This window comes from Condylostylus longicornis, unplaced genomic scaffold (genome assembly GCF_029603195.1).
Source record: "Condylostylus longicornis isolate FDR11 unplaced genomic scaffold, ASM2960319v2 ptg000044l, whole genome shotgun sequence".
NCBI classification, from domain to species: Eukaryota; Metazoa; Arthropoda; class Insecta; order Diptera; family Dolichopodidae; genus Condylostylus; species Condylostylus longicornis.
The window spans coordinates 11604629-11622804 of NW_026578013.1; the positions used below are offsets into that span (position 1 = coordinate 11604629).

The 18176-nt window shown below is 23.6% G+C and overlaps 1 protein-coding gene across 4 annotated transcripts in view; it reads left to right on the plus strand.

Moving 5' to 3' along the window:
• Nucleotides 1–248: 248 nt before the first annotated feature.
• The window catches only part of LOC129610190 (probable chitinase 2), a 29711-nt gene continuing 11783 nt past the window's right edge, over nucleotides 249–18176 (plus strand). The window contains exons 1-3 of one of the 4 annotated variants that reach the window (XM_055522631.1): nucleotides 249–527; nucleotides 8391–8502; nucleotides 9918–10082. In XM_055522631.1, the coding sequence (XP_055378606.1) occupies nucleotides 8400–8502; nucleotides 9918–10082 (268 nt within the window). In that variant the 5' untranslated portion in view covers nucleotides 249–527; nucleotides 8391–8399. Of the gene's footprint in view, nucleotides 528–7647; nucleotides 7770–8390; nucleotides 8503–9917; nucleotides 10083–18176 lie in introns of those variants that run through there. The other 3 variants (XM_055522630.1, XM_055522632.1, XM_055522633.1) reach the window with 3 other exon arrangements.

Genomic DNA, 18176 nt, shown 5'->3' on the forward strand with positions numbered 1-18176 from the left:
ATGTGCGCGCACTAGTTGAATACGTCAATTATCTATACCTAAGTTTAAGTATGAATCAGACAAATAATTATTTTAATCGTTCTTATTTTTAATTTTTACGTTTATTATAGTAAATAATGTTAAAAAGTAAACGAAATAATGAAATAAAAAAAGCAAAAAGAAGGAAGAGGAAAGAAAAAAGTTACAAATTTAAGCATGAAAAAGATATTTTTTTTTGCTATTCTATATAACATTTTAGTACCGTTGAGACCGCAGACTCGAATGGTCTAAAAAGCAAAGGTGTATCGCTAGTGTTTCGCGTTATTTAATTTTTTATATGAAACTTGCCGCTGTATACTTAAGAGGGAAAAACAGCAAAGTAAAAGAAGAACAAAAAAAGAAATAAAAACAATCGAAATAGTTTCATAAAATTGTTGCTTCGCGTAAGCAATAGCGGTTAGTAATAAAAATTTAAAAAGATACATTAATATAGTGAAGAAAACAAACACATAATTTTAGTTTTTGTATACAGGTACATACATATTTAGGTACATAAAATATAGATTTTTATGAGTTTGTGAATGTTTGGATTCATAATTTTACCTATTCAATACTTTATGTAAATGCAAATGCCTTTATGTATTATGTAGCTCTTACCAACGAGTATGTTTCTTGTGTTAATATAGTAAGGGTCACAAACAAATATTATGTGTGCATAAGTATATAAGATCACAATCATATTAAGAAAGTGGCTATATTGAGCTACTTGTGGTACAAAAAAAAATTTAACTTTAAATTTAAACTTACCTAAATTTAAAAGTTCTTTTACTGCTTTTACTTTATGTGTACGAGTATGTATGTATGAACAACATTTATTAAATTTATATGGAATGAATGTTGTTTCATTTTTATATACAAATGCGTATGAGTGTACTCGTATATGTGGCTACGCGTGGTTTTTGATATAAAAAGTGTTTATTGTATAAAAATATATTTATTATGCTTAGATAGGTACTTTTATGAAAAGTATGTTTGCAAAAGTTAATGTTCTAATAATGCTAAATAATTTTGAATTTAAAATATTTTAGATAAATTAAAATTTTAATTGTATTAAATTAAATTAATAATATAATTTTTGTTTTATAAACATCGTTTTTTTAACGAAACATCGTTATGCATGTGTATAAAAATAATATTTAACAACGTGGAATACTTCGACTGTTAGTCTTATAAAAAGTGAAATTTTCGTTTTTTCAAAAATCTGTAACATTTTAGAATCGAATACCGTATGCAAGATGTAGATACATACATGAATATATGTACATACACATATATTGTAGTAAATCTTAATGAAATTGCAAAAATAATGGTGTACTAATGTTTAAATTTATATTAATCAAATTTTAATATTAATTTTATAAAATATAGTAGATATCCAACACACGCATACTTATGTTTACATGAATATTACAAGATAAAAAAAAATTTAAATTTTTTAAAGTGCATATCATCGCATCACAAGCCACAATTTCGTTTCTTTTGTGACCCAAATTTTTTTTATTTTATTTATTTTACCTAATTTCACTTTTTCTTGAACATCCATTTATATATGTATGGGTATGAATGTGTAAATCTATATCTATACACATTTGTATCAACTTAGTCTTAGCCAAAAGATTATAGAAATAAGATTGTAAATACATATGGTATATTTATGAATCGAGGTATTTCATGAACAAAAACCAAACAGATGTAAATATTTAATCAAGCCGTTGATACTTCTTCGAATTTTGCATGCACAAAATGTAGTAGAAAAAATTACGTATCGTATAAAGTAGCTTTTGTGAAATTGGCCGGAGAGTTCACGTACTAATACTTATTGTACTCTCATGCATCTATCAAAAATGTTGCTATTTTTTATGGGTACCAAAAAAAAAATTTTGAAATTTTGCATATGTCCCAGCTAAGCGTTATATTAAAATTATCCCACTTTATATTTGATTTTCCCTGCGTTGTATTCTTTTCTTTTCTTATAAGAATTTATTTTGTATTAATGATTTACATTAAAAATTTTAATGCCGAAGTGGAAATGATTTTATGATGTTTTTGGAAAAAATTCTATAATACTTAAATTATTCACAAGAGTAACATATGCATGTGCATTACCAAATTAACGATACATGTTATACAATGATAACGACGAAATATTTTTTTTTGAACATGTATAGTGTAGTTTCAACTTTACAGTTTAATTTTGAAAATTCAAGTTCAATTTTTGCCCTGTACTGCATGTAAAATATAAAAATATAATATGTATGTATATATAAATTGACAATCTAGCCAATTAAAAGTTGGTTAAATTTAAGTGAAATTAGATGAATCATCATTTGTCTCACAAATTATTTTCATGTTATTTTAAAATTTTGTTAGTATTTCAATTATTTCTTACAAGAAAATTTGAATTCTTACTATTACTCGTATTTTTCAATATTTGTCGTTTTGCTTTTGATACACTGCAGAACAATGTTATTTTCTGTTTCAAAGTGAAAGTGTTACCAAATTTAAATAAAATAAATGTGGAAGAAAAAGAAAAGAATATAAGATTAATTAGAATAGAGCCACAAAATACAGTAAAAACCGGTTAATTGTAAATTGAAAACATATGCTCAGTTCAATTTTTGAAAATTTTACTGATATACATAATCCAATACGAGTATGTTCGCGGAAAAAAATGCATTATACAAGTATGAATGTGTGGATGTATATATGTATGTACTCATGCATGTATAGATATGTATTAATGTATAAGAGTATGTATGTATGCATACGCTTGTATTAAATACCTAATAGTTTATACCAATTTATGTTTACATTTGAATTTATCCAAACATTCATACACTATTATTATTTATGTATGTATGTAAGTATGTTTACGTGGCAGGTGTCAAAAAAAAATAGTAGATTGTTTAAAAAAAAAATTAATATTAACAAATAATATTTTCAATATAAATTTCATCACAAACCATCCGTAAAATTTAGAATAAGATCCTAATTTATTAGTAACCTTATTTTCGTAAATGGTCAACCAAATGACGGAAAATAAAAATAAATTATATATGTATATGCATGCATATATGTTCTTATAATATATTTGCGTAGGTACGTATGTACATTGAATGGAAATAAAAAAAAAGATCGTGCTTATAGTTAATTATCTAACATGTTGCAGTTGGATAATTTTTGATAAATATATGTATGTATGTACATACATATGTATATTCATATGCATACATAATGTGTACTTGGATAACATATTATAATTACATTATATACATATGCATATAAAACAAACCTGTAATGTTTATTTTACCTTTTGTTCCCAGGAGGTAGATCCTTTGCTAAGACGGTATTTTTGAGTTATAAAATTTGTTAATTCAGTACTTTCAATTATTAATTAAGACATTCATTTAAGATATAATCAATTGACTATTAATTAAGATATTGATCTATTTTCAATTTAATTTTTATTAAATATGGTTAACAAAATTACTAGCAGGTTATTATAAAATTTAACAAAATTTATCTTGGTATTCAGAGTAAGATATTTTACTCAGGAAATGTACGGTAACATTTAGGTTATTGCGGGTTCCAAGTAATACAGTAACTGTGCCTAAAAAGAATGTTACTCTTAGTTTTTAATCCAATAAATGGACTTCGCTTAACTTCGTTTCACTTTCAATTGTATTTCAGTACTTATATGAGGAAATTTTAAGGTTTTAATATAAATATGCTTCACCTACATCTTTAAGTATAAGAGTTCTTCTAATTCGCTTTCTTGATTAATTACATCAAACTTGTTTTTGGACCGACGTCACAATTAGGAGTAGATGATTATTTGCATATTGTTTCAGTTATTTTTAATTTATTGTCAAACGTTAGGAATGTACAGTAATGTATTAACAATTAAAATTTTAAATTAAAAATTACGTACATATAGTATATAGTTTTTCCAATCTATTGAAACTAATGGTACTAGGAACTCACAAAACTCATTTACAAAATGTTTAAAATCTTTATAAAATGCTCTTTATTGTGCCCAATAAATAACTGTAATAATACTATTTTATATCGATTTCTTAAGCTTCTTGGAAATGGATTTCTTTAAAATTGAAAATATATAATATTTTCTGTTTATAAGTATATTTTGACGAAGAATAAGTTAAATAAATACAAGGCTTTTCATTTTTAATTTAATATGAGTCATGTCTTTTTCTAGAGAGAAAAGCAAATTTTTTAAAAGTTCGAATGAGTAATTAATATTATTTTTTGTAAATATTCTTAAGAATTTTTTTGTCATATTTATTTTATTAAAATGGAGTTCAAAGCAATATAATCAAGCTATGTAACGAATACATTTGCATATGCATATTCAAAAATTCACATGATCTTTAGTACAAATAGATAAAAAATTCCAATTGGTTTTCTACAGTAGAAAATTCGCCGACATTGTTCGAACTAATCAAGCAATTCTCAAAAAAATGACCCAAAATTAAAATTCATTTTATTATGGCATTGTTGAAATAAGAAGAAATCAATTTTTAAACATTTTGTGTGGGTAAAGAAGGAAACTTAATAAATATTTAATAAGACTTATTGCCTAAAATACAATGTTATAATCATTGCAATTCTATTTGAATTACACGAAATTCCCACATATTAAGTATAATATAGAGGTATATAATAATCGCCTCACAAAATTGTACATAATTTATGCAGTAGAATTTATTAAAATTTTAATTCATATCGTTTTTAATCACTATCTACTTATATAAAATATAAAATATATGTTCTTGTGTATACATACACATATAATACATCTTAATTTGCATCAGTAATCAAGATTTCTTAAGTCAAATAAATAGACAATATATTTCATCTCAACTTTATCTTTTTCTTATACATAAAATTATAAAAGTTATATTATGTTATCGTCTTTGGAAATACCTACCTTAATACAATAGAAGGAAAAAACAATAAAATTAGTCTACAAATAAAAAAAACCTGTCTTTTGATACAGCATAGGCTAGCTGTACAACGCAGCATTCATAAAAATTTTCAAGGTTTTCAACTAGTATAACGAAATGTGAAAGGTAAATTATACAATAATACAAGTAACAATATAAAAAACGAGAAAAGATAGAGCTGTGCTTGTCAACTCTCTGGTACATATGCGAATGTTTCACATACTTTCAGACGACGTACAAAATAATTCTTTCATCCAACTAGGTTTTTTTTGCAAATTGTAGACTCCCTTGCTTAACTTGTTTTTGTTAAAGTTCCTAAGTTCCAGCAAAAAATTTAGTACAGAAAAACGTAAAAATTTTGCAAGAAATTAAGAAGAATTTAAACTTTTCTGGACATTACATAGCAATGCCTTAATTAATTTTGGTTTCCTTGGCTCAAAACATTTTAAAATTATAATATAGTTTGAGCAAATGGAAAAATAGATAGCAAAGTTTATGAAATTTGAAAAAAAATTGATCATTCTTTTGATTTATTTACTCTTAGAAAAAAGTATGAATACTGTAAAAATTGTTTTGAAAATTTAGAAAACTTTCGGTTTTAGTTTAACAGAATCTGTATATCTGGTAAAACCAATCTCCTGCGATTTCACCTCTAACAGGTTTTACTGACGTACATGTTGTGAGCCTGCTGTAATTCAAAGTTGTTCCTTTTATCGTTGCAAACGAAAGAGTAAATTTATGATACCCTTTGAACTTTCCTTCAACAGCCACAAATGTGTTGAAAATATAAGAATATGATTTGAAACATACACACGAAGATATAAAAATAACCATAATACGCGAAAACGTCATGAAATTTCAAATCGAATGAAAGGTAAACTAACTAAAATCTTTATATACATACATATATACATACAAAGCAATTTGGATTAGTAGATTCACATGCATATGTATACAGGTATATAATGTATAAATGTTACAAAAACGGCAATTCGACAAATAAATAAACAAATTAAGATTCTTTCTTCATTCCAAATTAATAAATAAAAAAGCGAATACTCGTAACTGTTTTCATTTTAATTTCTTTAAACCAAGTTATTTCTAACCAATTTTTGTTTTTCGCTAATGAACTGTTTTAAGTTAGTGCATGACGATTGTCCGTAAATCAAATATTTCACTAGAAATTTTTGCATTGTTAAAAATTAAGTAATTTTTTGAGTATATACGTATGTATATAGAATATTTAATTTATTTTTTAATATTTACACTACTTAAGTATTATATACATACATACAATATGCATTGTTATAGTAAATTTAAAATGTTCATGTTTAAAATTGTTGAAAACACTGATAAAAGTTTGTTCTGCAATATTAACTGAAATATTAACGAAATTTATATATTTTATAGAGAGTCTAAAAAAGTCTTCTTACACAAATGTCAGTGTCTTTAAAAATACGGTCTTCAAACCCATATGTTGCAAAGGCAAATGTAAAAAAACATTTCTCTTTAACAATTCAAAACCGATTCTGGTTAATTTAAAGGATTAATTCGAGAAATTGTTAGTAGTTTCTATGATATAGTGGAAGTAATTTTTATCATTTCTGTGGTTATAGAATAGGTTCTAGAAATTATACCAATGAAAACATATAATCAATTACTCTTATTATCAGTTTTAAGCATTATTATTAAATAATATTATTGTGTGTATTGCCAAAGTTTATTTTGCTTCTTCCTAAATAAATACATATATGTAAACATTTTGTCAAAACATCTCAAATTCCAGTTTTCCTTTTTAATTGGCTATATATGAACATGTATACATATACAGCTTCTTTTCATCAAACAAAAACTGTTTTCTTTTACATAATTAATATTGTAACCGGTTTAAATATTATTGGAACTAAACTTTCCATAAGTACATAGCGCATATTATATAAATGTACCAAGTATTGTATATGTATTATTATTAATCTATATTTTATATTGAAAATCTCTGGTTGTCAAAACGCATTCTTATAAAAATGAAAAAAAAAAATTTTTACTAAAAAATGTTTTCGCTTTAATAATATGCACATAAGATCTCATTTTATGAACAATATATACTTACATATTTTACATGTAGCAGTATATCCATAGGTAGATTGTAGGTTGTTGATAAATTTTTACCTTTCTTATTCTTGTGACTTTTTTAGTTCCAATTCCTAATCGAATATATTAACTAGTGTTAAAATATTGAAAATCATCTTGTTTTATGAAATATTTATATATACATATGTAATTTTTAGTTATAAAAGTGAGTGTAATAGACAGTTTATTAATAAATTCTGAAAAAAAAAAAAATATTTCTTTAACAAATCCAATGTTAATTCACTATTAATTACAGTTCAATTTAATAATTCTACATACATATGTAAGTTAAGTTCTAGTTATGAAATGCAGGCGGAAAATAATACTTTTATTATTGCATATATGTACATGCCTTCATGTTATGGGGAATTTCCCATAATAATTTCGTATTTCTAGTTATCTAATTTTATTTTAATAAAACTTGATTGTTAGAATTATTTACATAAATTTGTTCTAAGAATCATTTGATCATTTTTTTTATTATTAAAATAATAATATTCCACATTAGGTATAAGTTTGCTTACTTACTTAAAACTTCAGCTAAGCAACGGGTAAAAAATTTGTTAAAATATAGAAAATCCCAAGCGATTTCTGATTAAGAATATTAAAATTTGATTTGTGATTTATAATTTTTAGGTAATTAGAAATTTCTTAAAGTATTACATTAATTTTTAAGTTAAATTAAATAATTTATATACTAGTGCATCATTATCACTGAAAATTGCTTTTAATTTAATTTGATTTATATAAGTAAATTTAAATTAAAATAAACATAATTTTCAAGTGGAGCATAATAATTAAATTTGTAAAGTGATAAATTATAATTTCTTATTATTTTTAAGTTTTAATTTTTTTTAAGTTTTTTAAGATATTATTTTGTAGGTTATAAAAAAATTTCTAAAAGTTGTCACATACGTATATATGTACTTGTTAATATGTGAGTCTGTAAAAAATTATTTTAATATTATGTGTGTAATTTAAATACATTTCTATTTTACTTTTGGAAAATACAAAATATCTCTACAAATCTCTAAATATTTGTGTATGTACTGGCATATTATGTTATTCTAATTACATAGTATACATGTTTTAAGGTTGGAAATAGATTATTTATTAATTTATATTATGCCGCAAGAAAATTTTTATTATACTTATATTAAATATAATAGAATTATTAATGAAATAATAAAATATATTATTTTTTAGTGTGTATGTAAATTAATTAAAAAATTAAAATTATTTTGAATTATGCTTTAGGCTTTGAAAATGGAAATCACAAGAATTATGTCGAATACAATAACAATACGATGGGCTATAATTTTAATTACAACTATTATTGGTCTTCTTGCATTGGTAAATGCCAAAACAGGTATGTATTACTAAAAAAAAATGAAGAATAAAGTAGGATGTAAAATATAACGTAATGCAATAAGCACATTTTTATTATTATTATAAAGAAATTTTAAAGTTAGGGTTTTACTTATATGTACATATGTATTTTCATTTCTATGTATATGTTTTATAGCATAATAATTAAAAACTCATAAAAAGTTGTTATAATGTATGTTTAATGTCAAATGATTCCTGACGATCGTTATATAGTCCAAAACAATTCATGTATTAAGTCATTCTCATTTAAGTATGTGTTTTAAATAATTCTGGCTGAAATTCTCAACAAGGAGTAAAATTCTCAGATTATACAAAATCTCCATTGAATTTGAATTTACATAATTATATATGTATCTTAATTGAAAGCATGTGCATTATTGCAAAAGTAAAGGTTCAAATTAATTTTTTAAAATCATGTAGCTATTTACTTATATATATACCACTATTTAAAATGTTAATTTTGATAAGCTATGTAAAATTCTTTTTATAAGTGTAGTTCCGAAATGTACATATTTTGTAGATGCAGTGCAGTTATAAAAAATACCATAAAATTTGTTTTTTTGTTATTTCGAATAACAAAAAATTAACAATACTTTTAAAAACGGTTTTAGTAGATAGGTATTGTAAGTTTTAAGTTTAATACATATATGTATATGTACAAATATATACCAGACAAATTCGTCACCATTTATTTAAAAGATTCAATAAAATGCTTGAATGAGTGCATTAATTGCCAAAATTTCCTAAAAAATATAGTAATAAATTAAAAACTTTATACTGACATGTTTCATAACTTCATATACACTTTCCATAAAATAAATTTAATAAATAATATCTAATTATAACAATTATTTTTTTATATTTTCAATTTTATTAAAAATTGACAATCTTTAAGCCTTAAAAAATTTAAAATCTTAAAATTACATTAACACATCATAATATGATTAACATAATTTGTTAACACAATTGTTAACATAATAAAATTTATTGAAAAACTAATAATATTCAACATCAATTACGGAATCCTAGACGTGTACTGAAATTAAGTATAAAATAGATTACTGACAAATCTATCAGATGATCAAGCAATTGGTAACATGAAAGTCTTTCTCAAGTAGTTCTAAAACCGTAGGCATTTATACCGAAGATTCCTTAACTTTTGCCTTAAAAATTTGAATAGAATTTTCTTGGCGTGTTTAAAATTATTTGTAATTCCTTACAGATTATATTAAATTTCCATGATATTTAAATTTGAACAATTATATATCTTAATTGGAAGCATGTGTATTATTGCAAAAGTTAAATTTTACATGTACATAGTATAAATTAAAAAAAATAAAAAAAAATAAATAAAATTTACATATTTACTTAAATATTTTAAATTTTTTTTTGAAGGGCCAACACATGATAAAGTTGTTGTTTGTTATATAGCAACATGGGCAGTTTATAGACCTGGTAAAGGATCATATGCAATAGAAAATTTCGATCCAAATTTATGTACACACGTTGTATATGCATTTGCTGGCTTAGACATTACAAAAGATGCCATCAAATCCTTAGGTAAGATTGATTTAAATTTAAGTAAGAGGTTACGTTCTAATTACTTACTTCGACAAACATATATATGTGTATGTTATACTCTTCTTTTAAATTAAAAACATAAGTAAGGTTTTCTTATATTAATTTTTGAAATTTTATACATATTGTACTTTATATATAATTTAACAAAAATGCTTGTAACCTTTCATAATCGAAGTAATTCGAATCAATATATTATATAGATTGGATATTTTCAACTGATTTGTCATAATGTCGATTATGATAAAATTCATTGACTTTACATAGGAACCGTAAAAAGGGCTGTTAATGAAAAACTAATCCATTCAACTTAGGTACTAACAATTTCGATTTTTTTATATGTAAAACAAGTACTTATTTTAAAATTTATTTGAAAAAATAATCACTTCAAAAAAATTAGATTTGATTTAAGGATTTATTCTGTGTAAACCAAGTTTTTTAATACGAATGTTTTGTAGAGTTATTTTAGATCGCTGATCTATACCAAATGAGCTAGATATCCGTTTTGAAAATAAATATTAACGTTGTGTTAGCGAGTAGAAGTTATCAAGAATAAGTTAAGTAGAGGAGACCATTTGAATGAACAATTTTGTTGAATAAATTCTTAAAATCTTTTACATACAAATTTTCGAATCAGCATTAGTTGTTGAAAATTAGTGTAATTAAAATAATAAAACAAAATGAGTACCGGAATGGATTAAATTGCAAAGAAAGAAAAATAGTTAAATGTATACACATGTATGTGTGTATGTGTATAATTCTGAATTCTCCCATTTTGACTTTTATAATAATTATGAAGTTTCTTTTCATATTTTTTTTGTTGTCATTAAACTAACGAATTGAAATTGAAAAAGCTGGAGAAGAGTCAAGAAACTTATAAAAAAACAGTTAATAAATTGTTGAGAAACAATTCGTTTTCATTTTGAAATTAAGAAAAAAATTATTAGAATACATTTATTTATACGAGCATGTACTTTGAACTAGGCGTATTACAAAATTTCATCGGAAGTTGACACGATCGAGTGATGATGTACATTCTTGCATGTATGTCATATATTACGTACATACGAGTATATGCACATAAATTTTAAAGTTTTTTGCAAAACACATTCTGTTTTCTAAATCGCAGTAAATGCAACTATGGATTTGTCAGGCGAAGAAAGTAATTTGACACAAAGCTTCTTTATTAATTTTTTTTAATTAAAGTTTTTTCAAGTGATTTGCAGAGTTTTGGCTGTTTTACTTAACGTCAAAGTTTTGCAGTATTTTTGGTAATTTATTTAAATCATTTAAAATTTTAATATTCTTAATTAATTTTTGTTATTAAGAAGTTATGAAAACTCATGCTATTTCACAACTACCAGCCATCTCGCAAAAAGAATAATTTGACGGTTCTTATCAGTCACATAATAGTGTAATCGTTAAAATGTAAAATATGGTTTTGAAATTAAGTCTTCCAACTTAGTTTTTTTACTTTTAATTTTTTGTTAAACCTAAAAATAGCATCTTCTTTTACTATAATAATAAAATAAGCTAAAAATTTTTAACATGTGGAACATCAACTTTTCTCTGTTATTTAATGCACAATAGAGAAAATTTTAAATAACACATAATTGGCTGATTTCGTTGAATTAAAATTTCAGTCATAAGTTTTTATTATACTTGTTTGTAACTTTAGAAATTTTGGTTGAAATTAAAATTAAAACTGAGTACTTTAGATCATAACAAAAACGGATAATGAGTCATTCAAGACTTTTGATTCAATTACATATTTGAATGTGTTTGCATACGTTTGTATATAATTATACACACATACATAAATATCACATGGGTGTAAAAGATACACATACCGTATATTTATGTAACAATAGTAAAGTTGAGGTGCTTTGTTTATTGACCTTTTTTTCCTGTTTAAGATTCTCTTTGTCGCTTTTTCTACTTTTGGTGTTTTAATTTCGTTTTTACTTAAATCGTACCAATTCATTGTTATGGGTAAAGGAAATGTTATTTACCTGTACATGTAAATACACATATGATATAGATAAAGAAATTTGATATTTTTGGGAAATAATTAGACTTTTTTGATTGAACCAAGTTAATATAGAAATTATTTTAATTTTGAGCATGGATAGGGGATAGGAAAAAAGAAAATATCGCTTTAAATTAAGAGCCTGTTACATATGAGATACTAGTATAAGAATTTACTGATACTGACAGGCATTTGCATTTTTGCGTGTAATATAGTAAGCTAATAAATGTCTAATAATTTTTTAGTGGTTTGATTGCATTAAGTTTTTCTTCCATTGAAGTATATTTGTTTTTATGGAAATTTTCTTAGATATTAGATTTGAAAAATGATGGCCTTTAAATAATTTGTTTGCTTCAAAATTTGTTTGCCATGTTTTGCTTCAAAAATTTGTTCCTCCTCATATTCTTTATACACGCTTTCAGTTACACTTGTGAGGCTCTTTAAATTGTAAATTTTCTCATATTTTTATAAAAGCAAAAAACTAAAAATAAAAGTAATGGAATCAAGAAATATAATTATTTATCCCAATTCACCTATAATTCGTCATTGGATTTGACCAATTTGTTAACACATCTTAACATTTTTGTACTAACGCTAAAAATATGTAATAATTACTTATAGGATCATTTACTTAAATTTTCATTTGGTACCTTAACTAAAATAACTTAAACGCAAACGTTGCTGATAAAATTTTTTAGCCGCTTTTCGCAAAATTATTTTAAAAATCATTGTAAAAGTTGTGTATTAGACTTTTAAATGCAGTAACTGGTATCAAAGTTATAAACCTTATTAAGATATATAATACTCCTCAAAAATTTTATGTAGTTAAAAAGAGCAAACACTTATACATAAGCAAACAAAAAATCGAAGAAAAAGACAACCACTATAAAAGTAGAAATATAACAAGCAAACACTCTTAGTAAATATTTAATTTCAATTTGTTTCCGATCCACAATAATGGTATGATAACAATAATTGTTGTGTATTTAGTTAATTTTTAAACAGCTAAGCTCAATGAAAACTAAAATCAAAAAGAATAAATATTAAAAGAAATTATAAAAATTAAAACCAATTTTCAGACGACAATACCATTGTATTAAATATATATGAGGTGTACGTATTTGTATACCGCTTGAAATATCATTAAATATGGGAGGAAATAACCCTCTTGGCTTTTTATTATCATTATATGGTGTAACTTGTAGTAGTTATAGTTATAATTAAGCAAATGAAGAAAAAAATTACAGGGAAATTTAATATTTTGTTATTTTTTTTTGCTGTAAGATAAAAATAACTATAGATAGAGTTATTTTTATTATGGTTAGTGAGAAAGACGGATGGATAACCGCTGACTTATCCATACATATTAAGGTTTGCTCACGTGTTAGATTATTATAAGAGTTGCATGGATATAGAAAGAAGGGAAAATTTATTTGTAATTATAAAAGTTTTCTTAAGCCGATGGGAAAATTCTTTGCAAAATATATTGAATTCCTATACCTTCTGTTGTTGTAAGTTTTCTTTTCTTCATTAATTTTCAATTTATTTATATGAAATTTAAATGGCTTAAAATGGGTAATTTATATAACAGTATTTAATTAAATTATTAAACAAATGATTTAAATGAAGTAAGCGTAACTTTATTAAATGCATTTAATTTGCAATTGATCGAAAATCAATGATACAAAAGTGGCATTATTTAAGTGAATGAATTAGTTTTGAATGAAGTAGTCATAAAAACTATATACAGTGTTTTATATTGAGTTGTTATAATATACAAGAACTAACAGATTTTATAGTTTAGAGCCCTATTACTATTAATTGCTATTAAGCAATTTACAAAGTTTCTGTTGAGTCGAAAGTCAAAATAAATTCTTATATAAACATTTTTAATTAAAATATTTTACTTTTAATTACCTTGCCTTCATAGTAATGGAAAAATTTGCATGTTGAAATTATCTGAAATTGTGTTCAAGAACTTTATAGGATAACTTTTTCTAAGGTTTTTTCTAAGGACTTGCTTTAAAGAAAAAATAAAAGCTTTTAAAAAAACAACAAAAGGAATGAGTAGGAGCCACATGAAAATGCTTTCAAGTCTCTGAACGGGACACTTCCAACTTAATTTATTTTAAGGGATAGAAAGTAAATTGAAATTCAGTATTAGCTTTATGGAAGAATTCGGAGCATTTACATTATAGAAAATAAAAGCAATAAGGGTTTGAAGAGGTTCATAAGTAACATTTGTATTTTTTCGAGAAATGAGCATTGCTATATTTTGATTTTAGGGAGTTAACATCTCTATATTCAATATTGTGAATTTTTGATTCCGTCAGAAAGCAAATGTCGAAAAATTAATTTTTTTTTTTGAAAAATGCGTGTAATGTTTGAATGGCGTTCAATTTTTGGACGGAAAAATATACTTATATAATAAAGCTTAATATATTAACCCCTTAAATTCTTTTTATTCTTAGTTCCAAAAAAATTATATATTAATTTGTCTTGAATTTAATAATTTTGATCGCATTTTTGAAAAATAAAGACAAATTAATAAGCCTAAATATTACAAGTTGTTTAATTGCTATGTAGAAATTCTATTAACATTTTCGCGTTTTTTTTTCAATTTTATTTCGAAATTTTTATCGTATTCATTTACAATAAAAGTGTGTGTATAATATACGTCCATAATTGGTGTCATAAATCATGGGTTGAATTCTTAAATATACATATATATACGTAAATAATTTTTGAAGGTAAAATAATTTTTGTACTTAAAAAATTTTGAAAAATTAATTTTATAAATTTGTTGATTTAAAATATTTTGATTTACAAAAATCAGGTAGTTAACCTTATTGTATTAATTATAATTAAATAAAATTATTGGCTTCTATTTTAGACTTGCGACTATTTGTATGTATAGGTTGTAGATGAAATGATTGTAGGTTTTGAAGTATTTTCAAAATATAAGGTTAAAAACAGTTTACTTGAATTGCACAATTACTTAAAACAGTTTATAATTTTGTATAATAGTTGTAAGTATCACAGCTTTTCTACCGATTTTTCCATTTTCTTAGTCTTTTACAAAATAAAAAACTAAAATTTGATAAATTATGTTTTTCTAACAAAATCTAATCACAGTTTCCCATTTCAAATTTTTGTAAAAATGCTATGTATTTTCGGAAATAGTATCTTGGTTCATATTTTGGTTATTCACGATTATATTTTACAAAAAATTGAAATTTTGAAGTGAACAATTTTTAAATAAATTTGAGTTATGTGTTTATCTTGAAGATTTTGGGAGTTATTGTTTTTACTTAATCTTTTAAAAATTAAGCATGAATGCAAAATAGATTCCTTTAACAAGCCTTTAAATGAAGTGCATTAAACTGAGTTGATATATATCTCATATAAATATTTAAATTGTTTTAATCATTTTAATATTCTGAAAAAAAAAAAAATTTAATAAGACGTCACATAACAATTAAGAATTCTATACATTCCAGAATTTTACTAATTAAATAAGTTTTTATTCTTGTATTGTTTATTTATTATATACGGTATAATTAACAAAATAAATTAAAAGAAAAATTTAAAGTCATTATAATATTAAAAGATAAAAATAAATTAAGTATTCGACTCATTATTAACATTTAGTCAACGCAAAATATAATAAAAAGAATAAATATTTTATTTATTTTCAACATAATATAAACCATCATCTAATAAAATAAATAACTTTTAATTTATCAAGGGAATTGATTCATGTCCTTTTGTTAAGAAGATTCTCATTTAAATCTTATAATGCTCATTTTTATATTTGTGTATAAAAAAAACAATAGGAACGTTCTTAACTAAATAATGAGAATTGTCAACATTGTAACAATGGGAGTAACTAAAAACACAGTTATTTTATTAAAGAAATCAAATACACGAAAAAAGTAAAACAAAAAAATTTTTAAAACAAAAATTTACTAAAAAAAAAAGAAAAATAATAGCGATTTTCTTAAAATTCATCACGTCTTTTATAGTCAAATAAAAATCGCATTGAATATAAAAACCTTTGTGATACAATAACAATTGTCATTAATTGCTTTTATATTTTGTTTCTGTGAATGATGTGATTAAATACGAGCTGTTCTAATAAAATGCTGATCCGTACTCGTATGTTCATTAGTATATTAAATTCTTATTCTCTTCTTTTTGTCTATTAAAAAATTTTCTTAACACATACGTATTAGTCTTATTACACATATTCAGGGAGTAGGCATATTCACATTTCATTACAAAACTCATCAAGTATAACATTTTATTTCTCACTTTTTGTTTTTTATAGCTATAATTAGATGTTGAGCTCTTGCTATAATGAAGACAATTTATATATTTAAAAGAAAAGGAAAAAAGGACATAAAATTTTTAACATAATTTCACTTTTATATTATAATGTATGTGTTGATTAAATGCAAGAGAGTTACCAATTTTTTACATTTTCATACATTTTTTAAATAATATGAAAAATATGGAAAATATCGGTTAATATTAATTTATGGATAAAATTATCAAAGAATATCTATCGCTGGCAAAACTGTGATACCACGTAAGTGCAAATATTTCCAAAAGTACTTTATCAATTTTCTATTTATGAAATCTCAAACAGTCCATCTTTAAATTTACGAAACAGTAAAAACTAATAAATAATTACATATTCTTTAAATAATTTTCATATTTTCATAAATTTAAAAGATGGATTGTGTGAAATTTCCTAAACAGAAAATTGCTAAAGTACTTTTGGAAATATTTGCACTTACGTGGTATCACAGTTTTGCCAGCGCTATGTACCTTTTCTTACTTCTGAGTTATTACTTCATAAGAATTGAAAAATGAGGATTTTCTGTCTCCTCTTCAACACTATAACCTTGATTGATCTTCCATAAAAATAAAACAGTAAGCTTAACTCAAAAGTATACCGTTATATGCCTTTAAAAATTCGATAGTAAAACCATTTTATCTTTGCTACTTTAAATTTTTGTAAATTGATGCTTTATTTCATCCGAGAAGTATGCAACATTTTATGGTAATCAGAGAATTATTTTCATTGTTTAGTTCTATAGATCTATGCTCTTGGTAACTCTTAACAGTTTTATTTTAAATTACTTAATTTTATTTAAAATGTGTGTGATAACTATTTAGGAGAAATAACACTTTTTAAATATGTACATGTATTATGTTTGTATGTTAATAAAAATTTTTAATCATTAATTTTACTATAATTTTATGATTTCTTACATTATTCTTAAGAAAAGGCGAAATGTGATTGTATGTAATTTGACTATGACCTGATTTATATAGTAAATTCTTTTCACATTATTCTTATAGTTTTCTTTTATTATATTAAAGACAATAAAGTGACAAAGAGATAAAAGTAAAATTAAAAAGTGGTCGCGGTATTTAACATTATGTTGATACTTTAAAATTTCCATATGATATACGTATATATTACAGTGTGTGATATTACTATACTCGTATAATTATGTATGTTGAGATAGATAAATTTATGCTTTAAGTTATGCTTTTGTTAAGTTAAGATTTTGTCTAAATAACAAAATCTCTTCATATATTGCTGTTTGGGTAAAGATATTGAAATCGCTACAAAAGAAACTATGAAATTATAAATAAATTTTTGTACACTTGTGCATGTTTTTACCTACCTTACGCCTTCCAATAGTTATAGCTTCTAAAAGTTTTAAAAATATTTATTTTAGAAAATTTATTGAATCGAAGACAATTTCAGAATTACAGACTTCAGACAAAGCAGAAAAATAACAATTTCTTTTATCTACTGCAATGCAATTATCAAAAATTTCTTTTTACTTAAATTTTTAAAATTGTTATCTCTTAAATGATAAAGGTAGAAATCTAAAATTTTAACAGTTTTAACAAATTAATATATGTAAGTGATTTATTTCCTTTTATTGCTAAAATCTCAATTTTCGGCTCTGTATTTTTTCTGCTCATTCAGTTCGGCAAAACTTTCTATGAAAGCAAAAAGTTAA